The sequence below is a fragment of the Thunnus albacares genome, chromosome 13 (assembly GCF_914725855.1).
Source record: "Thunnus albacares chromosome 13, fThuAlb1.1, whole genome shotgun sequence".
Classification (NCBI taxonomy): domain Eukaryota; kingdom Metazoa; phylum Chordata; class Actinopteri; order Scombriformes; family Scombridae; genus Thunnus; species Thunnus albacares.
In genome coordinates this window covers 12,991,185-13,015,903 of record NC_058118.1, presented here as the reverse complement: position 1 = coordinate 13,015,903, position 24,719 = coordinate 12,991,185, and the positions used below count along the sequence as shown (strand labels likewise).

The window sequence follows — 24,719 nt, the reverse complement described above, 5'->3', positions numbered from 1 at the left end:
CAGCTGTCACATTAGGAAGCTGTTATCCTTTTTGACTTGTGAAGATAACTGTCAGGACTGCTGAGAGAGCTGGACTCCCCTCACACACCCCAGCAGCCTTTTAGTACTGCTATAGTATACTTAGACCTGGATCAGTTTTATGTGAGCTTTATTGATTATTCTCTGGAGCTCAATGAGGGTATAGACCATATAATTAGAATGGGGTATTTATAAGATATTTTAACCTTTTATAAGCCAAACATTGTGAGTAGCCAAAGAACATTAGTACTGAACAACAAAAAAGCCATTTAACACACAAACCATCAAGGATGACACAGTTAATTGTAAGAAACTGTATATTGTTATAGAGTCAATTCATTGACTTTGTGAATCTTTCCTCCTCTGCCATTGTTACTGCATTTTCCACTGTTCAGGAAGTCAATACAAACAACAACATGCCTCCATCACAAGTCAGCCTCTCCCCAAATCATACAGTGAACATTAAAGCTAATAATTAATTTGTCTACAAGCAGAAGAAAGATATTTTTCTTACCTTCATGGCAGTACTTTCCCATGTAGCTGGTATTGATACAGTCACAGAGGACCTCCCCTTGGCTGACAGAGCACAGGCCTTTGTTGCTGCAGGGAGAGTGTTTGGCACATATGTATTCCAAATCACCATGAACAGCTTGACCATCCAACAGCACCGGTAGTGCCTCACCAAGTTTCAGATTGGCTATAAGGCCCTGGAACGGCGGCTCATATTTAACAGTGCTGGACGTCAGGGCAGAGAGACGAACGTCAGGAGAGATCCCCCCTACGTAGAGGTCACTGGCCACTACCATCTCTTTTCTCTTGGACTTCACCTCAGCTACTTTCTCTTCGTTATCCACCATGAGCCTGGTCTCTCTGTAATTACGAGAGAGAAGAATTCTGTGCCAGCGGTGGTCGTTGATACGCGTCTCTGTGTGCAGGGAGGCTGGTTCAGCACAGTGAATGGTGAAGCGCATCTGGAGCCTCCCGTCGGCAATTAGAAGCTCTAGGAAGTCACAGTTCCCTCCATCGTCCAGATAGAGCACCAGGGCTTTGCTGATGTTGGTTTTCAGAATAAAGCTGAGCTCACCTGTTGCCTTGGCGTCCCACTGGCCATAACGTGTCCACTGACCAGGAACCCCTTCATATTCCAAAGCAGTTCCTGTTAGCACCAACCCAGCTAAGAACAGTAACCAAGAAGCCTTGATTTTACACCTGCCCATGATGCTTACTATCTACAACTACTGGCTCCTCTGTGGTTTCTAATTCATATGTTTCCAACACAGCTGTGAGGAGTAAATGGTATCTAGTGTCGACACTTATTGTCCTAAAATTTGCAGAAATTAGACTGCAACTCCCACATGCAGTAAAAGAGTTTTTTTTTAGCCTTGACTACCTATCCTGATTCTTTTCGCCATCGCTCCATTGGTGACACGTGAAACAGTGAACAAATGAGGCACATTGCAGAATATTTTGCATCTACTTTGGATCGGCTGAGAAAGAGAACAAACAACACAAGAGATCCACAATACTGTGCGCTTCCTCGTCTTCGCCATCCAGTGTCTTGGCCTCCATCCAGCACTGTTCCTGTCAGTTCTCCATGGGTTAGCTAGGCACGCAGCCTAGGTACAGCCTCCATTCTTCTCAGCCTCCCAACATCCTGAGACATAAAAGAAGAACATGTAATGAATAGCTGGAAAGATTACTAACAATCTCTTCTACACAAAAACGGCAAATAATCTACAGTCATTATGAATAAAATGGCAAATTAATTACTAAATCTAATAAATCATTAAAATGGCAGAGGGGGAAATATGTAGATGAGAGTGAAATGGAAGTTTAATTGTTATGAATGTTTTAACGATTCCTTTCCTGAAGTAGCACAGCCCAGAATTCAGCAGTGGTTAACTGATAATTTATAGGTAATTTGTTGTTAACTGCTGTTTACCATAAAGATCATGGGAGATTCCAGCAACAAGACTGAGTATCATTTCTATCCTGGTGCCCCCCTCCTGTCTTAGCATTCAGGCAGAAAAGGAAATACTGGGTCTCTCTAGTTTTACTGAGACCTGTGCTGATTTCCAAGAAGCTGGTGGGAAAAGTATGCTTCATAAGCACCCCTGCAGATGTTTTGGTGCTATCCATGGCCTCACTAACTTCAGTGATGTTGAGCCCCTTAAGCCCTCTGTGCTCCCTGGGCTCACGCTAAGACGTTACAGCTAAACAACACATGCAGGCCAGAGGCTGGGAGCGATGAAAAAGAAGAGGCCTGTGTTAGAAACAAACAAACAAACAAAAAATGCAATACTTTGTGATAAATAAAGAGGGTGTGCCTCCGCGGCCTAAGGATACACACAAAGTTATGCACCATTTTTTGGCTGAATTGTGAACCTGCCCTGACTCATGATGACCATTCAGAAAGGCTATGAGCTACAACTGGAGCCCAGTTATCCTGTGGACTATGTCTGAGAAAACTACACATTCTCTAAGAGACATAGTTTGTATTTAAAGAATGAGGCAGTGTTTACTGATCTTTTCTGTATTAACAAAGATTTCCCTGCAGAGAACAAAACCAACAATGCATTTAGTCTACAGACAAGTATTGTGTATCTGCCACAGCCTGATATAGATTATGCCTCGGTGCCAAAGAAATCCACTGCTGTCCAAAACCTATTAAAAACACATAAAAGAGCAATACCGTAGTGTGATCCTATTAAGTTATAAAAAAGAAAATCAGCTGCTAAATTCTATTACAACCAATTTGTTCAAAAGAGTGGAACAACACTGTTGCCGATATTCTGAGTGTCATGCATCACACGTATGATCAAACTCTGAATTAGAGGGTGACATGAGAGTAGATTTTCCCAATCCCAATCCCATAAAAATACTCCTGTCCCATCCCAATCCCATGACAGTGTAAAAAAAATTCCTGTCCTAGTCCCGGAAGAATGACTTCCGTACTACCCCATTCCTGCAGGAATCCCACAGGAATCCCATGACCCACAGGATTCCCGAAAAAATGTCAGCCTCTAATTTACAACTAACCAGCAACCAGCCAACAGAGCAGACAGGAGAGAATAAAAAAGAATAAAAAAAAGACAACAGAACTATTATCATTATGTTCAAAATAAAGAAAATAGCATTTATTCATATTCAAAACTGACCTATTGTTAATATGATTCCCATCCTGCCCACTCCCATTGACTTTTTTTCCTGTCCCGTCCCTGTAACATGATGAATAGTGAAATTGACTCCCATCCCGCGGGAATCCCACAGGAAACCTGAACAAATGTCAGCTTCTACTCCAAATACAGTTGCTTTAGAAAGCAGGGTATAGAATGAATGTTGTGCTTTCTGCTCTTAAAATTCACAAAATGTACCAAAGTCACCTTGTCTCTTCAGAAAGAGAAAGGAATACAGATACTGTAGCAGTTTACATACAAGCTATTGATCCACTCAGATTTAATCAGTCTACAATAAATAGACCACTGTGAATAATTTGTCAGGTTAAAGCTCTAGGGTTATAGTTAATTTGTCTGAAAGCAATAAATATCTTTCTGTAGGTTAAACTGTGTTTCTCAACTAGGAGCAGAGGCATTTAATGCAAGTTTGGCCCTATTTCATCTCTGGCACACAGAGAAATCTAATATGTGTTTGAGTCTGCAGGGAATTACAGCCTCTATTGGGTCTCCTGCTGATGAGGGACTGCCACAGTTGGGTTTATTCACCAAAGGTAGGTGTTCCAAGAAAGAGTGCATCACAGCAGACAAATCAAAGTTGTTCCCCGAAGTATCAGAAAGCTCCAGGCTGGGAGAAAACCCTTCTGATAGACGGGTCTATCAGGGGAATTGCTGTATCCTGGAAGGTCATAAAAACTGACACCCTCCTCACAGGATGAATTGCAATTTGCCGGGGTCAGGTATGGTGTGTGAATTGCTTCTCAGAGCCTGTCCCCACTGTGTATACGTGGTCAGACTTCAGCTAGTTTGGATTTAGACAAAGACCATATTAGTACTATTGTATACTAAAAGACAGGGAGCCGCGTGGGGCTTTCAGCATTGTGGCCTCGCCACAGGATAACTGTACTGCAGCAACTCCCATTTATACTGCACTCATACAGACCAACTTGTGCTCCAAGTTGTCATTGCAAATGCACCATAATGTGGGAGAAGATGTACTTACACAGGTTATAATGATAAATAATATACAATACATCCTCTGCTAAGAACATTTAAATATACAGCATACAATACTGCACAGAAAGGCTGACTTATTTATAGACCATTTCATTGGAATTTCATTCCTTGCTAGCAAAGCTTAAGGCCAAGTTTCAAGTCATAATAAGCTGACATTCAAGTATGAGATCCAATAAGGTCCATTTCAAACTGAAATATTCAACATAAAAAATATGTTTTTGATGCAGAGTCAGTAAACCTTTGTCTTTGTCTTATTTGGTGCTAGCCACATTACCTGGTCTAACAAATTACATTCATAAGCATAACCCGCCACCGGCAACATTCGTACAGTTAAAGGAAGGATTTGTTTAATTCATTAATATAATTTAATTTGACTAAGGTCAAATTATTCAACAAGAAAAAGCATAGATGGTGATGATGATGACGATGAAGAGACACCCTAACAATAGCTCCACTGAAAAATTGAATGTATTCTCTTTGTATTTTGTTTTTATCTTTGAAATCCCCCATGTTTCCCGTAGTCATCACCCAATCCTGTTTTCTTTCTTTTCTTGTTTTTTTGCAAACAAAAGACCCCAATCAGATTCAGCACACATCTAGAGCTTATTGGAGCTTCATTGGAGGCTTGCGCCAACTCCACCAGGCCCCCAGACACACACTGTGTAACCTCTACCAGTAGAAAAGACTGATACCTAAAACTGTGAATTTAATCTCTGGTTTACTCTGCAGAATATAGTGGTTTATTTATTTTTTATTTCCCCCACTCCCCCCATTCTTTTATTTTGTTTGGGTGTTATAGTGTAATGTCACCCCTGCAGAATACAAAAAACCCCATCCCATACCAAGTACCATAAAAATGGCACACATACAGTAGTTTGACTATTAAAGCATTGGAGATCTACTCTGCCAGTATTCAGATTGTATCAAGACTGTTTACAGTTGCACACATGGACATACATTTAACATGATATACAGGATCTGAGTTGTACCATATTTCAATGCTTTGCAATTATTTAAGTACAATATCACCATTTACCTTTTATTCAACAACCAACTCTACTGCAAAATTGTATTGCATTAGTATAATACTATGGTTGCTGGTACACGACTTACATTTTTCATATCATCGTGTATTATTATACCACAGCCAGTGCCTGTGCATATTCTTTACCATTCACAGTGCTGGTATATGAATTGTATACTTTATACCATATATTAACACTGCATTACACTATTTATAAAATATGTGATTCTAAAAATAAAACATGAATGATTACAGTACCATGGTCCTGTTAAGTCCCCCAGAATCAGTCACTAGCCATGTTACAAAACGCTGGTGCTACTGTATGGTGCCTGGTTATTTTTCTTCAAGGGTAAGAATTAAATGACGTTAATCAGATATGTTAATATATAAGAGATATCTCGGGTTGTATTGATGAACATGGCTAAAGTGTCGACAGCAGCAATGGTTAAAATGAAAGCATTTCCGTTTTGAGAGATGGTCAAATTGCATTATGTGCGCACACTGCTCTGTGTAATACGTAGTAACGTTTCTTTGTTGATGCAAATTAAAACTCTTAATGGATAAGTTGTACATTTTACAGAAAACCCCACATATTAACACATTGGTTGTGTGACCCATTCTAACTATACAGCTGGTATGTAACTAGGGTGCAACAGCTTCTGCTCCTCAACAAGGATCTTTTATCACCAGCCAAAGCATAGTGCTTACATTCGGATATATGGAACCTTTGGGATTGGCCCACTGAAAAATTGAGAGTGGAGGGCTCACAACCTAATATAATTTTAACCATACAACTTTCTCCACTCAATCAATATAGCCTCATAAATGGAACATCTTCAGGTTGTATCTGTTCAGGACCAGCATTACACTGCTAAGGAGAGTCTGACTTGCTGCTACTAGGAGTCAACCTGCTACCCTGGGGAAGCACAGAGGAGCAGGCAAAAGGGCTGGAGGTTCAACAGTTAGCGATTGTGTATGTGCAGATATCGCACAGCTCTGCCTTGAGATATTGAGTTTGAACGCTGCAGGGAATGGGACTGAGCACTTTCCGCTTGAATCCACGGCTGACACTGAACAACAGGGATCGTTGTGTGACACTCAACATTTCAGTGAATGCAGTGGTGATCTTAAAGCATTCCTCTGTCGAATCAATCGGATAACCAGGTAAAAGAGCAAAGCGGGATGTTGGCTGTGAAGGAAATGACAAATTCACTCAACTGCTGCAAGTACACTAACTTGACAATTCTGACAGATATTGGCAATAAAAGTGTTATAATTGACTGTGCAAATGCATGTATTTTGCTTTGCTTTGGGTAAGACAATCACCTTTTTTGTCACAATTGGGTTTAACAGGATTAATAATGTTTCCATGTGCCACTGCAGTAGGGGTGGGAATCACAGATGAACTCATGATACAATATTATCACGATATTCTTCCCATGATAGCGATATATCACAACAAAGGCAATTCTGTGATACACAATAGGCTACATCACAAAGAAATATTGTACGATATCTGTAACTGAAGAAGAAAGAAAAAATGTTTCAAAGAGCAGGAAATAGATAATGTACAATGTTTATTAGCAGCACAATGATAACTGTAGCTTCAGTTTGTGCCTCTCACAGAGCTGCTGGTAGTGTTAGCAAGTCTGATAAGAGATGGCAGAGAGGTGACGTCATGCTAACAACCGAAAGATTTATTCCTTTTCACAAAACACGACCTACTGATAACTAAATGTGTTATATTCAGAGCTTTAGAAGATATTCAGGGCTGACCAGTAACGACAGTAACGTTAACATGATAAACAGCAGGGCTATGGCTACGTACTGACACTCCCCCCCAAACGCACGCACACCAGAGAGCCTCTCGGTGCTGAGCCGCTAGCTCCGCTACAACACAGGTACCACACAGAAACTTTTACAAAGGGCCATGAATGAGCTTCTAGAGGGTTCCCACACCTTCCTGAACATCAAATTCAAGGACTTTTCAAGGACTTTCAAAGCCCAATTACTTCAAATTCAAGGATCCAACACAGCATAGTTTAAGACACGGATCATGGTTAATTACTGTTACTGTCTTACAACACAGAATTTTTATAATGAGAACTAGCAGGCTTTATATAAGCTATGTGGTCTCTTGCATTCTCTAACATTCTCTAACACAGCATAGAAATAATCTATTCTTGCAAAAAGAATATAAAAACTCAAGCATTTTCAATGACCCATGTCTATTTATGTCTACTTTCAAAAACTTTCAAGGCCTTGATTTTTTTTCTCAAATTCACAAACTTTCAAGGACCTGTGGGAACCCATCTTCTAGTGACTAGTGAGTCAAATTTCCAGCTGGCTCTCGGTGTTTCCAGCGCAGACACGGAGAGTTTGACAGCAACGGCTCATAACTGGTTATTTTGCTTGCATTTCTTCTTCGTTTTCACCTACAACTGCCGTCTCTCCGCCCGTGGCCAGTTTGTTCAGAAGGCAAAGGGTAGTGGTGCTCTGGTAGTGGTGAGCCAGAGTAGCTAAATCTACTCTGAGTGGTCCTATGTTTAAAAAAATGTATTGATACTTGGTGCCAGTGTATCGACAATGTATTGCAAGTTGAAATATCATAATATGTTGCAATTTTGTTGCGATTTTTTTTGTCCCACCCCTACACTGCAGTAGTTTTGTATTTTGTGTTCTAATACTTAAATGCCTGGGTATGTTTGATCTAATCATATATGGGATTTATTGTTTGTTATTTTACAGAATGCTGTCACAGAGCTCAAAGTCTTCTTGTCTTGCAGCATGCCTCTGTTGCATGCAATGCTTTGTTTTAACGCTCCAATGAACTGCAAGCGTTCATCCCTTATCTAGAGTTTACCCAAGCAGGTTACACTGCAGAAAAATACAGCATTTGTACCCAGTGTAGCACATGGTTATTGGTCCCCAGCTGTTTAGCTTTATTCTTTTCACCCATCAATTTTCCTATTAGAGGGCCAGTGGAGGTTGAATACGCTGTCATTCTCTAAATGGAGCCTGCTAGTCTACGAAAGGAATTTCAATAGGCCTATAGGAGCAAATGTAAGGAAAACCACACTCAATATGCACACCCAATCTACTAGAGGCATGGGTCTGTCATGGGTCTATGCATTGAGTAAAAGTTGTGCTGCAAGTAATGACTTTTCACCTCACCTTTGCAATTTTTCATCACCTCAACCTTAAGGCACATAGTCTGAGCGATAATCAAAGCAAATCAGGGCATGCTTTGGGATATTAGATGCCTAGTTGAGGTACAAATATATAAGGAATTATTTAAAGAATTTGAGCTCAGCATTGTGCTTTAGATTCCTATTGACTGTGTCAAAGGAATTTCCGGAAAAGCAACACGACTTACAGAAATACTGTTACAGAAATAACTTTTGTTCTCTGGTGACGTGAAACACAACTCTTGAGTAACTCTCAAGCTGGTCTGTCTTTAAGAACTAGATCAGATGTTACTGTGTCTTTTACAGAGATGGAGATTTTACAGAAAGTTTTATGTAGAAACAGAAGCATCCCAGCTCTGTTCTTGTTGTGAGTGCTCTAATCTCCAAACAAATTTTGCACTATGAACTTCTGTTTGTTTTCCCAAAGCCAGAGTGAAAATAATCCAGTTGTTTCCATGTACAATTTATGTACTATCTCACCAAGTTTAAGCTAAATGATTGTCTTTTCTATACATAGACATTGGGTTTACTTCAAAGTAACATGTTTGTCTGAGCTTGTTTAAGTTTTTTGCCTGTTCAGTCAGGACATTCATGGTAAGATTTTAACCATTTATTGTAACAACATGAATTTTAATTTGGTGGCTCTGCTCTGCTCACGTGATGCTCGGGAACAAATCTGAGCCAGCTTGGCAAAGACTGTCCCTGAGCTCACAGGCAGAGCCTAAGATACACAACATTTGATGAACATATTAAACACATTAAAAATAAACATTCAAAATTCCCAAACATCTGAATGCCAAAACAGGAGGAGTCTGGGGAGGAGGGCAGAATTAAACTCTGAGCAGGCTGTAGTGTAGTAGCGAGGATGCAGAACTCAGCGTTGATGTATGCAGCACCAAATGTTCATATAGACCACCAGTTGAGAGAAGTAGGTCATGGAAGTACATGATTGGAGGATGTATGGAACATGTGACTATAAAATCTAGTAGGTTTTATAGTATATAGCAAGGCTCCATATAACAGCTGCCTAGAGGTTTACAGGGGGCGTTGATGAGAGCAGTGAGACTCAATCAGACAAAATAATGAGCTAAAAGCAGATAAAAGCTCAATAGAGCATTAATTAAAGCATTAATTTCACATGAAACACAGTCATTTGATTTCATGTTATTGTGATAGTTTTAAAAATATTGCACTAATTGCAGGTTTAATTGTGAGGAAATGCTGTTGGATTACTTATAAATTTAGTTGGACACATAATTTCTTTATGTGCCTGGTTGACTGTCTAAATTTGTAGCATACTGTAGGTGCAATTATTGAATGATATTAAATTTACTAATGATATATTTAGTCTGTTTTATGCTTCACAAGTTCACAGCCCTTTGTACAACTTGAATTAAGATACAGAACAGAAAATCTTCAGAGTGAGACATCACAGACAAAATGGAGCAGTGCGTTGGATCGCTGTAAAGCATTTCATGTCAAACAAAAAAAGCGCTATAAGAAATATTATAAATAATCATAGCTGGAAACAATGACTGCAATAATTATACACACTTTTAATTAACTAATCTAAAAATTAAATCTAATGTAGTCTGATACAGAACAGAGTCTGGCTTGACCTACATACACTGGGACATTTTCTTTGATGAAAACTTTGGATTAAAGACATCATACGAAAGGGTTTCTGCCTTGGAACTTTGTCTAGAAGATCAAATATTTTTTTAAATTAAATGCTTTTATTCTATTTTATTATTTGCTGCTCTATCTTTTTTTTAATTTTTTTTTTTTAGCTTGAATCATTATTGATAAGGCTGATAAAAGACAAAAAATAGTTTTGCTTTGTTTTCTGTCTTATAATGACTCATTTATGCCTCTGTCTAGTTGCATGTTTTAGTAATTACAGAGTGTAACTGGGAATTGATTTCTTCAAATAACCCTGAGACATGCTATTTGTCAGAGTGAGTGTAGGGGCGTGTTAGAGTTATTCCCTTAACTGAGAGTAGACAGGTTGGCTGTAAAAACATTACCCTCCCTCCAAATCTACAGGTCAGAATTTATTTACTTCTTCATATTTAATCAGGATTCCCCAGGAGACAGCACACATACATAAAACCTGTTCACCCAACAGAGGAAAGATAGCTGGTTGTCCAATGTCCTTAATGGACAGACATGATATACACAAAGATATGTAGTTAATCATTCATCTTAAAACCTAATATTAATGTTCATGAATGTACTGTAGTTGAGTAAACTCTCACTCAGGTTTTTTCAGGTTGTTCTCCTCCAGAGGGACTGCACTGTCTGTCTGGGACTGTCTAGGACTGTCTGGGTCACCGGGAAGTACTGATACATACCAGACAAAGTGACCCGAGGATTTTCAATGCTCCATCAAACCCTAAGTTCACAGCATGTCAGCATTTTGGCACCCGAAAGAAAAACTGTCCATTTTACTAAATATTTGCATATTTCAGACTTTGCAGAAATTGCAGTAAAGTACAGCAGGAACACTAATAATCTAGATAGATAGATAGATAGATAGATAGATAGATAGATAGATAGATAGATAGATAGATAGATAGATAGATAGATAGATTTGATCTCATTACTGAGATCAAATCAGGGTGAAGCAGTCTGATGCCATAATTGTGATCTGAATCATCAACTATCTCACTGGAAAGTCACAGTGTTTGTGCCTCAAGGGATGTGCCCAATATGTCTCTCCTGGATACTGCACTATTCTCCTCCTTCTCGTTCCTCCTACACTACCACATTCAGTCATCACACCAAGTCACACAAGCAGCAGGAGTTTGCATATGACTCTATGATAATTAGTCTATTAGTGAAAGAAATGAGGAAGAATAAAGCAGTCTGGCTGAGTGGAAATAAATTAAAGCTGTAACTGATTGATTTGAACAAATGTCTGATATTATTACTATTATTATTATTATTATTATTATTATTTATTTATTTTTATTATTATTATTATTATACAGAAATGACCTACATCCTTCAACACTGCTTTCACAGATATGTGTACCGTAATGCAAATTTCTGGGAACAAAACAACAAGATATACCATATATGATCTCACAATCTAAATACAGCAATGTAAAACTATAAATTAATTGCATGAATAATAAAAAATCATTAAATTATTTATAATCAAGGAAGTTCTAGGCAGTTAAAAAAAAGTTTAAGCAGAAATTCTGCTGCATTGAAAGTAGAGTATATAAATAGGATATGCTTGCAAATATAAGCAGGCAAAAGGCAGCAGGGGGTTTTCACTCAGGCCCTGATAGTGCCTGGGGACCTGCAGCACAGTTACAAGGACAGCACCCGCCCTCCACCCTGCAGCACCCAGGATGAAGTCACAGAAGGCTGCTCAGCTGTGTGGGATCACTCTAACAAGCTGCTACCTCAGTCTGGCCCAGCTGAAAATTCTTACACTGTTTACGAGGCGCTTATAAAAGCAGCCACAGTGAGCTGTTGCTGCTGGGTTTTGGGTCGGAATATATTCTGTCTGTGTTCTCCATGCCAACGACTCCTCAGTGAATCCCTACCAGCCTGGAAGATGAGTTGTCGTTAACTTAATTTGATTTTCAGACTTGAATTGTGAGAAATTAAAATTCTTATTTTCCCTTCACATTGAGATTACCGTAGGGCTAAAATCTCTATCACAATATAATTAATATATATTTTTCCACTAAAACTTGATGCACAGTATTTAATTATTGCCCAGCTCTGTTGCACATGTGCAAGATGCTGTTTGTTTGCTTTGTTTTAATCAGATTTACTGATCTCATCCACAAAATATCAATTAAACTCATTTGACTGATCTGCCTGTTACAGTTTTAAAAGCCTTGTCCCATTTCAGGATTCACTTCTTTTAAAGTTTGCATTTCAAGACAGAATACGTCATCATAGATCAACCAGGCTGTCTCTTTCCAAACATTTCTCCATTGCACAGAAGTCACATTTACTCTAAGGATAATTTAGTTGAACTAGTTTTGCACTAAAAGTGGGTCTACAGAGGAAGCTGTGAAAGTTGAGATATTGCATCTCAAAATTCAGCTGTTAACAGGACTAAGGTGACTTTATACCAGGGTTTTAAAATGGGATCGAAATCCAAAAAGCAGTTTGGATAATAAATGTTTGCAATCTACACCTAGTATTGCTATATATTCTCAGTCTCTGTGGTGTCTGCATTTTGATTACATGTTGTTTACTGGGAGCAACATACAATGGAGAATCGTGACTGTTCACCATCCACCATCCGTGGTCATTTAGATTTGATAATGTAGACTGTTTTTACTATTTTCAGGCTGAACATATTGAAAACTTAGAGGCGATAAGGAGAACATCTTCTAAACAAAACAATGACCCTATTATAACTATTAGAACTGACTCTTATGCAAACCACAACTTGTAGCCATCACAGTTTTTATGCACTGCTCACAAATTAAAAGAATAAATCACATAATCTTCCATTACATGGTCTCTCTAACGACAGTAATATTCTCTGTATTCCCCCAAACAATTTAATTCAGCAGAAACTGAGACAAAAGGGGAAAAAAAGTTCATGCAGCATAAGTTGTTGTTGTGATGAAGGAAACTGTCTGAGTACAAAAAAGAAAAACAATGTTGTTGTATGTTGTTTTAACTCGCCCATTTCTAAAAGCAGCAATAGCTTACACACAGTACTCACATGCTGTGAATTTATTGTTCTGGTCAGCTATTCCTTTGACATGAAGTTTAGGTTAAGTAACGTTATAAGAAGAGTCTACAGCCAAGCTAGCAGTTCTATCAGGCTGTATCATGAATGTATTAGAGGGATTGGATACCAGATTCAAAGATGGCGCCTATTTAATCAAATGAAAATTGCTCGCCTGGCGCATAAGCCTAAAAAGTTTCTAGCTTCCAGCTTTGCTTCCGTGTTGTGTGGCCCACTGCATATGCACAGTAGTGTTTCTCCTGCTGGGCCATAGATGTTTTACAAATATAAAACCTTCGTGGATAAAAAATTCATAACACTAAGAGCCATAATTGACCTTGTTTGCAGTGAGAGGTGTCCTGTCAACAGTTTTATAGACGTGTCTTTTATAATGGTGGTCTATGGGGAGAATACTTTTAAGGCTGTAGGGGATTTTTTCACTGTAATACAGCTGCGAGGGGCCACTAGGACAAAGTGCCAGCAGGGATAAGTGGCAGCGCAATATCCAGCTCTCTTAATACCTCCATGGGCTGTATAGACACAGTGGTGCCTTGTTCTTAATTTAGCATGTTAGCGTGATCATTTTTGCCAATTTCCAGTAAACAAAAAGTTCAGTTGATGCTATTGGGAATGTCATTTGTTTGGCAGGTATTTGGTCATAAACCAAAGTATTAGACACATTTAACTTTTGAATTTATGATGGTGCTAGATGAAATGTGAAGGGATCACCAAAGTTATTACAATTCATCCTGGTGGTGCATTAATATCTGTACCAAATTCCATTGTAATCCATCCAATAGTTGTTGAGAGGAAAAATTAGGGGTACATCAAAGTCATTAGGATTCATCCCCTGGGGACCATGCATGTCTGTACAAAATTTCATGAGCAGCCAATCCAATAGTTGTTGAGATATTTCAGTATTGTCCAATGTGGGTGAACCAACCGTCCAAAACACTGTCCTATAGCCACACCACTAGCACAGCTAAAAATAAAGCAATTATAATTAGAATTTTAATTATAATATTGTTGTTAATTACAGCCATCTTAACATAATTTATATTACCGGATATACTGCAGCTCTTTAGATAAAAGCAGAGCAAATGTCTAATGGATTTCAGCTGTGTAAACACATTACTGTCTTTGACTTAAACCACCCTTGATTTCATGGTGAATAGGAGGTCTGTTTCCTTTCAAAGGTCAGTTAAATGTAATTTGTAATATCTGCTTCCAACAGTCAGTCCACGTTATTTGTGACTTGTGCCGAGCAGTAATTTGACAAGGATGTTGTTTGTTGACCCTCCTCTTTTCTCTTCTTTTCCTGCACAAGTCAACCTGTCTGAATTTATGTGTATGATCATTTTGTTTGTTTGAAACACAGATTCAATCCAAAATATTTTAGAACACTGGTGTTTATTGTTTGAGGAAGAACAGCGTGATAATGCTTATTTCAAATTAAATGTGATATGAAATGTAAATAATGTTAAACATGTTCTGGACTGAGTACATTTATCCTTTTAGTTTGGCTTTGTGACTAAGTTTAAATTTCAGGACATCTCAACATCAACTGATGTTGTTTCATGCTTCATCCTGTGGGTATCTGCCTTGCAGTTCCAGGCTCTTAGTGCTAGTAGTGAGATCTGCATTTTCCACAGTGCATGACAGTGTCCCGACTTCAAATGTATGTCATGTTGCAAACAACACTCTCTCTTCTTCTCTTCTTCGCTTTATGAAACTTACATTTTAGTCCATCTTTTTCTTCAATCTTCATTCTTTTTTTGGAGGTGACTTCATTGGAATAACTCAATCTTTTATGATGGGCATGCACTCATCCATAGCGGCTGGCGTGACACTTGAAACTTTAATTACTCATGGATGACATTCTTTTATTTATTTATTTATTGTTTGCTGAGAATGTGTCTTCCTTTTGGTAGGTGGGGTGAGGGAGCTGGCGGAATTGTTGTTCCCTATCACTGATGATGGATTGGTCATTTTGTTTGTTACAAGCTAGGGTATCATACTGGCACTGGTCACAAAAAAATTTAAAAGCATACCAAGCTGTAAACATTTGCTTCTTGGTTGTGATTTTCTCTGCATATTATTCCACAGATGCTTTGCATATGTGGAATGCTTTTTACTTCGGTTGGAAGCTTAAGAGATATAATCACTATCCTCATCCACATATGCATCATCACCCCATCAGGCACACAGTCTTCATCATCAACACAGCCGTCATTATCCTCATCTTCATCATCCACTTGATCCTCTTCTTGACCGTTAACTCATATCTCTGCATCAGCTGTTATCCTGATGATTTATATGTTACATAATTTACAGAGACGTATAACCCTTTCGATATCTGTAGTGCTGAAAATGAGATGTTTGTACCTGCACTCTCTTCACATTGTGTACTGCACAAATTGTTTTTTATCAGTGACACCAAAGTGGTCTTCTGAAAATATGGATTCTGATTGTAAATATTCAACAATAACACTTCTGTAAACCTTGTTTTGCTACATTCTGTGGTCATGGTCATGCCGATGGTTAGTGTGTGCCTATTATTTTTCTTCACAAACTGCCAATTTATCTCGCTGGAAGAGCTCTTACAGATACGGACTCAAGAGTGTTTTTACTGCACCTGTAGATTTAAGTGTGATAAATATGGGCAGATACGGCGCCATAGCCCGAACCACAGCCAGGCAGAACAACCAATTTAATGTGTATATCTACTTGCTGGAACAGTATGTAGGCCATACAGCGAGTGTGTGTGATCAGAACAGAGTGGATGTTTCCATTTTCTCAATGGTATAGGGCACTGTAACAGCTGACATTTTCACAAACCAGCAAGCCAGGTAATTAGGTAGCTAACTACATAACACTAGCTACAAGCATAAACATGGTACTGTACACAGTACCCTCATTAAGTAAATGTAAATGTACTGTAGGCGTAGTAAAGGATAAAATGCATGCGCATCTGCTTGCTACATAGCGACAACTGTTTTGAAATGCATTCTTCAGAGATGCAATTTGCCTGGGTTACTACGGCAAAAAATGTGATCAGAGGATCAGAGCAACACCCTTATCACACTCTGAGGTGGAGGCCGGATTGTGGATATCAGGGGCTCAGCTGAGGCACAAAGGCTCCCAAACATCATTAGAAAGAGCTTAGCCGCAGCATATCTACCGTCAACATTAAATTTATTCACTCATACTTCAGTGTTGTGGAAAAAAGGTGACTACATACAGAACATAATAGTCACTAAACAGAACTATTTGTCTTAGCAAATATTTTTTTTTTGAAAAGACTGACATTCTCCATTTGCCACCCACTCTACTCAGTTTCAGCACATAATGACATGAGTGATGTGTGTGGACGAGCCGAGGATGGCGTGGAGCGCCATTTAGTCAGACGCTGTCAATCTCCCACAGGTAAGCCAAAGTAGGAATGAGTGGGAAAATCTTTTAGCTTCATAACATTCATCGGATATTCTGATGATAGAGTGTAACCTCTTCCTGTCTTAAAGATCATAGTTTGGCTTCCTTGTGAAACCACAAACCGATAAAAAAGGTTTACTGAACACCTGCCTGAATACATTTTCTTCCTTTACATATACTGAAAATTGACTGTATATCCACTGTAGCATTCCACAACAGGAAGTGGTGGACAAATGGACAACTTTTTTTTACTACAAGTGGAGCCAAAATATAAAAGTTAAACCTGAGGGTAGCACCAGACTAACACTGTTAACTGAGTCAAAATAATTTATTTAATGTGCAACGGTCAATGTGGGACATCTCAGTCTAGACTGACTGTCTGACTGTAATTTCTGAAGCCATGGTACCAGCACGGCTAAAAAACAGGACAGCACAGTGAATTTCAGTCAATAACGGTTATAAAAAAAACAACATTGTTGATAGATGCTCCTCTCAGCTAGTATGTAACAGAGGTCAACATACAACGCCAAAAAAACACCCAAACAACTATTTCAGTAAATAACATCAAGCTCACAGACAGTTAACCTGGGATAATACCTCTCTGGGAAATCCCCGAAACTTCTTAAAGATGAACTGCAATGCACCTACACACTAACACGCACTAAAAACTGTGCGATTGAGATGTTTTTTTACCTGATATAACTAATTTACACTGTCAAAACATACACTGATCCAAAAGAAATAAAGGGAAAATACGCTGTCAGGGAGTTAACGTTTACAGTACAGATATCAAAGATCAATGAAGCCCTCTGGTACTGTGAAACTTCATAAATTTGCACATCTTTCACACTGCCTCTTTCAGGACTCAGAATATGCAAATACTGTAAAACATACTCACCATGAAAGCAACCCAAGTGATCTTTACTGTATATGACAGTTTCTTCCCCCTCAACTCTCAAGGAAGACTTAAATCACCGCTGAGATTTCGTCCTCAAGTAGAAGACTACAATGCATGTTCTATAAATTAGCTCTTCATAAAGACACTTTTTTAAACGTACGCGCCGAATAAATGAATAAATAAACAAATGAGACAACCAGTCCCCTCCTGTGCTTCGGTGACATTACCAGGAGTCGTCATGGAGCACTGCACTAGCTCATGGAGGTCTCCCATTTATACAACAGTATACTCCTAATGATGGAAATGTTTGCCCTTGAAATCTCAGTTAATAAGCAGCTACAGTATGCTGTGACATCCATGATTAGATCATCCAGTGCTGTCACATCTCATCCTGAGGAGGATGCCACCAGACAAAACTGAGAGTGGGAGCAAGCAAGCATCCTACTGTCTGATTCTCTTCCTTTCATACATGCACACAGACACATAAACACACACACACACACACACACACACACACTCCTCTTCAGCGGCTATGCAACAGAACAGCCTGGGTTAATCTTGGGCAACAGCTTCTTGGCCAGGATCAGACAGCTCCACTAAAACCCAATGAATGCTGACATTGATAAGGCATGGAGCCTCTTCACACAGGTAGAAGACACAAGACAAACGCCTTTTTAGATGATGCGGCCTCGGGCAAGGATAAGATTGATTTTGCAATGCAGCATTAGATGAGATTTCCGATGCATACTATAACGAATTAGCATGAATCTGTTCCCCATGAGAGACGCCTGCAGACACTGAGTGAATTGAAATAAATGACTGTCCCAGTGTTTACCACACCATCCCCCATGCTGCAGTCAGTTGGCCATCTAAGTGTGACAGCCCTGGTTCACGCGCAGCAGAGACCAGCGTGATGGATGGACAGCCAGGCAGCTGCTAAAAATCTCTTGATTCACGCCCAGCCTGATACGCCACTCACTGATCAATTGCATCCACGTAAATCTGCCATCCGCCTTAATGTGACATGATAAGGAAGGAGAAAAGGAAGCTTGCAGGACTCTGCTCTTTTAACCTCAACTCTTATAATGCAATTTGCAACGGCTGGGCAGGTTTTCTGCTCTTATTTTTCCCCACACATACAAACCACCTTTCGTTGTGAAGTCTCCCAGGCCTCCCATGTGAGGGTTCTGTGGATATTACCTCGAAAAGATAAATGCCTGTGCCGGTGAAAGTAATGTCTGGAATGAAAGAGAAAGATTCATTGAGCGATCTGCAACTAAGATAGGGTAAGACCTCAGCAGCGCTGTCAGAAGTCTCTGGCACCAGATCTGATGCAAGTTCAATCAAAATGTTTCAACTGGCCAAACTGTAGTCAGGATTATTTTTTTTTTAATTTCAAAGTTAGCGTCTGCTGAGTGTGGCGTGTTGTGTCAGATGATGTAGATAAAGTATATTATCAGGCTGACAGTCAGCCAAGGTGAATTCTTGACCTTCCTCGCGTCACTGATGTTTTAGCAGAAGAGATTGGCTTATGCACACATTTCTTTAGAGATGACACTGATGTACTGTAAAGTAGGCTGTAGCACTATCATGAATAGTGCAGCATTGATCAAGTCTGTTGTTTGACTTTTTCCTTTTGTTGGATACTTCTTTTTGTAGAGGTGGCAACAAACAAATGTGAGTCTTCACAAACCCAAAAATCACAGTATTCTTGATCAAGTGCCTTTATATTGTTGTACAGTATTCCAATATTCAGAAATATGATGATATTTATATGAATGACTGGTTCTTTCCCAGTCAATTGAGCTCTCCACTTAACTGTAATTTAGCTTTCAGGATCAGGAAAACACATACAACAAACAGTACATCATGATATATCCAAAATACCAGACAATATCTAATCCTATATCACATTGCTCAGCTCTCCTGTACTGAAGTAAAAATGCAGATTCAAAATGACGCTGACTATAGAGCGTACACAGTAGTTGTTATTCTTTGCCACCTCTAGTTTTTTTGCTATCAGAGCTGTGTAGTAGATTTGGGCCTCATTGTGTTGCCCTCTTCAGAGCACTGTAACTGCATAATGTATATCCTGACAGGGTGATATTGTGTTTTATATCTCTAAGGGCCCTGATTATGCTGCCTGGGCACATTTTGGTTAACAGTGCAGTTTCAGCTTCCTTTTCTCATGCTGTCACACAGTAATGACAATGGATGAGCTGAAATACTTACATTTGCAATGTAATGCAACACTTCTGAATAGGCAAAAGACACCTGAAGGGAACAGAAAGACAAACTAACCAATGGGTCACATATCTTTAGTTTAACAAGGAATGCTTATTATAAATATCAGCTTGAGGGGCTTTTATCTGCGCTCTAAGAACTCATTATTCTATATGCTATTTTGGTCCAACAGAACTGTGCAATTTTAAACTATATGATTATGAACACTTATTCTTTAATTTCCATTTTTCTTTGTTATTACTGGTCCACAATAGCCTCTTAATCAAGATCAGACACTTATTGGAGACCGTAGTGTCAACCTTAGGAAGTCATTGGTTATAAAAGCCATGTCTGCTCCTGGTGGGAGGAAATACTTGTTTCCGCTGTAACCATATAGTAACGTTGTCAGTTCAGCAGTAGAAAATGTACCAATATCCCTGAAAGAAAGACCCTGAATGTGCTAGTTTTTGAGTGGCCGTTATTATAAGTGAGCCTTTGAGACAGATGATATCATAGATTTGACTTAACATTCCCTATTCTACTTCTTGAGCGCTCCTGCCCACCGAGATAACATAAAGGATACTTTAAGATGAGCGGCACTGTGTTATTCCTTAATAAGGCATAGCCACAAAACAAATTTCAGTCTCTCAGCATTGTGTTAATGAAAATTATTGGGAAAGAAATACATAAGAAACTTCCAAATTTCATTTGGTCTCTCATATTGGCTGCATTGTCTCAAGCAAAAATTAGATTTTTGCCATGCGTATCTTTAATGAATCACAGCTGAGCTTTTCAAAAACATTGCTGTCCCTGCAGTATGACAGACTCCAATGTACCAACCTCTGCTGAATCCTGAGTAGCATTGTACTTACAGAAAATTATAGACCACCATCCATCCCATTCCACCTACTGTACCACCTGTTGTGAAAATAACCCGCAATTTTACTGACTATTTCACTGATGTATAACAATATCAATCAAACATTCCAAATCAGTTGGCACTGTATATGCAGATTTTTTTTTTTCAGACATTTCATATCTGGACTTTAACAACATTTCACAACCTTCTAGCTACTTTCAAGTGGCACAATGACCCAGATTGTAAGTTAATCAACAGTGTGCTGCTGGTGTCCCATCTCTGACTATAAAGCTTCCAGCTATATGTCTCTTATGCTGTGGGTGATTTCAGTTATTGAAGTATTTTATTTCAGTTATTTGAGCAAAGTTCATTAGAAATAAGGCACAAATAATGAAATAACCCAAACTCGCCGAAGGTGTAGAGAGACAAAGATCTCAACAGTGACCTTTTTTGTTTGTCTTCACCATCCAGGGACATAATCCCTGTTTGGCTGTGCAGCTGGCATGCAACTGAGTCACGCGTCAGCCCTGATTAGAAGCAGCAGTGGTCCGCGGGCCCCATTCCTCTGCCAGAGCCAGGAGTGGAAAAGGCCAGGGCCACCACTTTCAGTCTGTGGATATGACCTTGATGGGGTATGATAGAGAGGAAGCGACACGATTCGCAATGCCACACAATATCTGTAACCTTCCACTTCCCCAGTATGCATGCGGAAGCTATTGAGCTGTGACACACACACACACACACACACACACACACACACACACCACGTCAACTCTGCCCTGCCGTTATTTCAAGCATTCTCCTCCTTCATGTCATCCAATCATCCATCTGTCTTTGCATATTGGCTGGTGCTTTGTGTGAGATATCTTAATTCCAGATATTATTTCCTTTTCATACTCAGCAGCCCCTATGCTAATGCAAAAGTCACGAGTACAGCTTTAAGAGATAATGGCTTAAAGAAGTTCGAATATTAAGCTGGATGTGGAGTAACATCATGTACCATGCAGCCAAATTCTATTAAGGGCTATAAAAGTATCCATAATATTATTAATAAAAAATATTTTGAATTACTAGTAGTATTATTTTAGCTGTTGTAGCAGCAGTGGCACCATTTTGTTTTTGTTTTTTTTAAAATTGCTACCCACACCCTTAAATCTTATTGGAAGCATCTATGGAGACAGATGTCTTGTGAGTCAGATCATAGCAACAGGAGTATTGTAAACATGGCACCAAAAATACTGGGTGTTGAGCAAAATCTTGGCAATGGCACATCCTGTGTCAAATTAGAGCTGATAAGAATAAAAATAAACATGAGAATTGCACTTAGCTGCAAATACAAATGAAGCATGACTGAGGGAAAGTAAAATGCAGAAATATATAACAAAAAGGAAACAAAAAGTCAAGACTGTGACATACCCTGCTGTTGTGTTGCTACCTAAAAATATATATAACAGCACTGAATGCACAAAAAAAGTATTGCATAAGTTCACTGTTCACATTCTGAGCACTACAAGCCATGACTTAATTGTTGTCAACATGGCTCTCATAGGAAACCAAGTGGCTCACTACAGAATGCAATAGCATTTAAATGAGTCTGTCAGCACAACCAGCAGGGATTTAAGAGTGCAGCCAAACAGCAAATGGTAATGAGAGAACGTGCAACGGATCTGGGACGCAACACTTATGCGCTGCCCACAAGTGAGGTGCTGAAAGATAGCGTGCGACAGTAGCCAAGCAGAGGTGCTCACCTAATTCAGGTGAACAGGAAATGAGAGCGAGTAGTGCTCTCTCCATGTGCTCTGAGAATTCAGTGACAAAATGTGTCGTGTTACAGTTGGAGGAGAATTTGCAAAGCAAATAGGTTTACAGGAGGTTCAGGAAGGGCAGCAGTGTGCAGGATGTGTGGTGCTGTGGCTCAGAATCTTGAACACATCCCCCCCTTTTTGTGTTGATAAAATAATCTAATTATTGCGCGGGGAAATCAGGCTTTGGGCCCCTAGACTCATTACCATATTTAAATCGACTGCACTGATGGCAGTCAAAAAATAAAGCAAACACATCTTTAAGTAAAATGATAATATCAGGTTTTAACACCAATTTATGTAATCCAAGAACAATAGATGGTGATTATCTCTCTGCTCATTCACACTCATCCACTTATAATCATCCACATTGTAAATGAGTGTGGCTGACTATAATTTTTCATATGTCTCTTTTTAAAAACATTTAGAATTTTGGAGCTTTTAATGTGAGCCACAACACCTCCTCAGTGGACAACCCCTCCTGGAGTGATGCCATATAATCTGCTGTATGGAGGCAGCAGCTTCATATGGGGGTGTGGATGCTAGGCTGCAGGTTTTAAAAAACATTTTCTTACCACACAGGTAAGAGACCTTTTGTTTCCAGCTCACAACTTTCCCCCCCTCGATTTTAAGGATAATATAAAGAGCTGCCTTTGTTGCAGATGATGTGGAAGCTGCTTGACTCAACTACAGGTTTCTGTCCTTTCCTATCTTTACACTGTCCAATCCTTTGCCACAGAACATGAAATCCCTCTCAATAATAAATACAGGTAGGCTACCTCAAGCATTTCAAGAGACAAGGGCCCTGAATGCAGCATGACTCAAAGACCACCTTAACTTCACTTTTATTTAGATAAAAAAATTAACAACCGGGCAGCCCAGCTTGTGACATCTGGTGAAATCAAACAATCGGTTGTGTAGCTGCTGGTTTCCATATTTCTGCGCGAGCTGCAGCCTTTATTCAAAGGCAAAGCCACCACTGTATGTGCTGTAGCCCAACCACAGGGCATGTCTTCCGGCACGCAATTAAGCGACCTCATCCGCAACCGTGTTGAATTTGGAAACCATACCTCTCCTCCACCCACCTCAACTGACAGTAAACACTGATAACAAAGACGCCTGGTATCAAATCTCATCATCTGCGGCTACATTAAGTGAATTCTCCAAAAAGACACCTCAAAAGAAGTGTCAATAATTGGCGAGCAGCAGCCCAACATCCTCGATTTGGAATAGCCTACAAACAACCCCGGACCACTGACATTGAAAAAACACACAGATACAGCACGGCTTATCTTGTAGCTTTTCTACCGCAGCAGAGCTTAAAAGCTCATTACCACCATCCATAAGGTCGTTTCTGTGTAGGAGGTGTGCGGTGTCATTTACCTGTGCATCATCCAGCCATCCGACACATGGATACAAGAGAGGGGTTTGGTTATTCCAGCCAAGGCAAAACAGCACAAAAAGGAGAAAAAGAAATCCTAAATTGAGCACAGATGGATGCGGCAGATGATTATGCGACCTCTGCCTTCAGAAGGGTAGTCTTCTTATCTTTTAGATTTTGCTGTATCGATGGGGGAAGGCGGGCAGGGAAGCCCCGAGCCTCTCCGCACAGACAAAGATGCTCTCTCTCCTCCGCCGCACCGCGAGCAGCAGCAGCAGCAGCAGCAGCGGCAGCAGCAGCAGCAGAGCCGTCATTCCCCCGACACTTGATGGTAATAGTTTGGTAGGTAGCTTATATGGGTTGAGGGCGCGGTCAGCTGCTGTTGACCAATCCTGCACCCCATCAAACTAACAGCAGCGTTGCCATGGAGGATTAAGCGGCGTTTAACCACCAGACTTGTAACCTGTGGTGCTAAAGCAGGTGCATTTTTTTTTATTTTCCAATCCAAGCATCATATATAAAGGCAGCAGGGTGACCTAGAGTAGTGGTTAAGAGAGACTCAGGTTGAACCCTAACAACAACCCCCCCACCCCCACCCTCAACCCCACTCCTGCAACCATGGTACCGAAGTGTCCTTGAGCAAGGCACACGGCCAGGGTATAAATTCATCAGCTGCTCAGGAGGAGCCCTGTTCAAAAACCTCTCCACGTTTGGAAAGACAATCATATTTCTTCAATGACTCATTCTGCTTCTATAAAAAAACCATTCCCCTCCATTGTACAGTGATTTGAAATCTTAACCCGTATCTCATGATGCAGAGCTGCTTACTCATACAGTCTTTGTTTCATCATGTAACACAAGAAATGCCACCTGCTATATTTAGTTCATCTGATTGAGGAAAACTTTCACAACACTGGGTGACATTTTGTTGTTGTTGTTGTTGTTGTTTATTTCAAATTGATGTTTGCTTGAAGTTCAGCAAAATTACATTTG

The 24,719-nt window shown here is 39.7% G+C and overlaps 1 protein-coding gene across 5 annotated transcripts in view; it reads right to left on the bottom strand.

Moving 5' to 3' along the window:
- The window catches only part of nrxn2a (neurexin 2a), a 120,996-nt gene extending 96,938 nt beyond the window's left edge, over window positions 1–24,058 (bottom strand). For all 5 annotated transcript variants that reach the window (XM_044370836.1, XM_044370840.1, XM_044370837.1 and 2 more), the window contains exons 1-2: window positions 23,729–24,058; window positions 533–1,672 (exon numbers count right to left, since the gene is read on the bottom strand). In XM_044370836.1, coding sequence (XP_044226771.1) covers window positions 533–1,235 — 703 coding nt within the window. In that variant the 5' untranslated portion in view covers window positions 1,236–1,672; window positions 23,729–24,058. The remainder of the gene's footprint in view (window positions 1–532; window positions 1,673–23,728) is intronic.
- Between the last annotated feature and the right edge of the window lie 661 nt (window positions 24,059–24,719).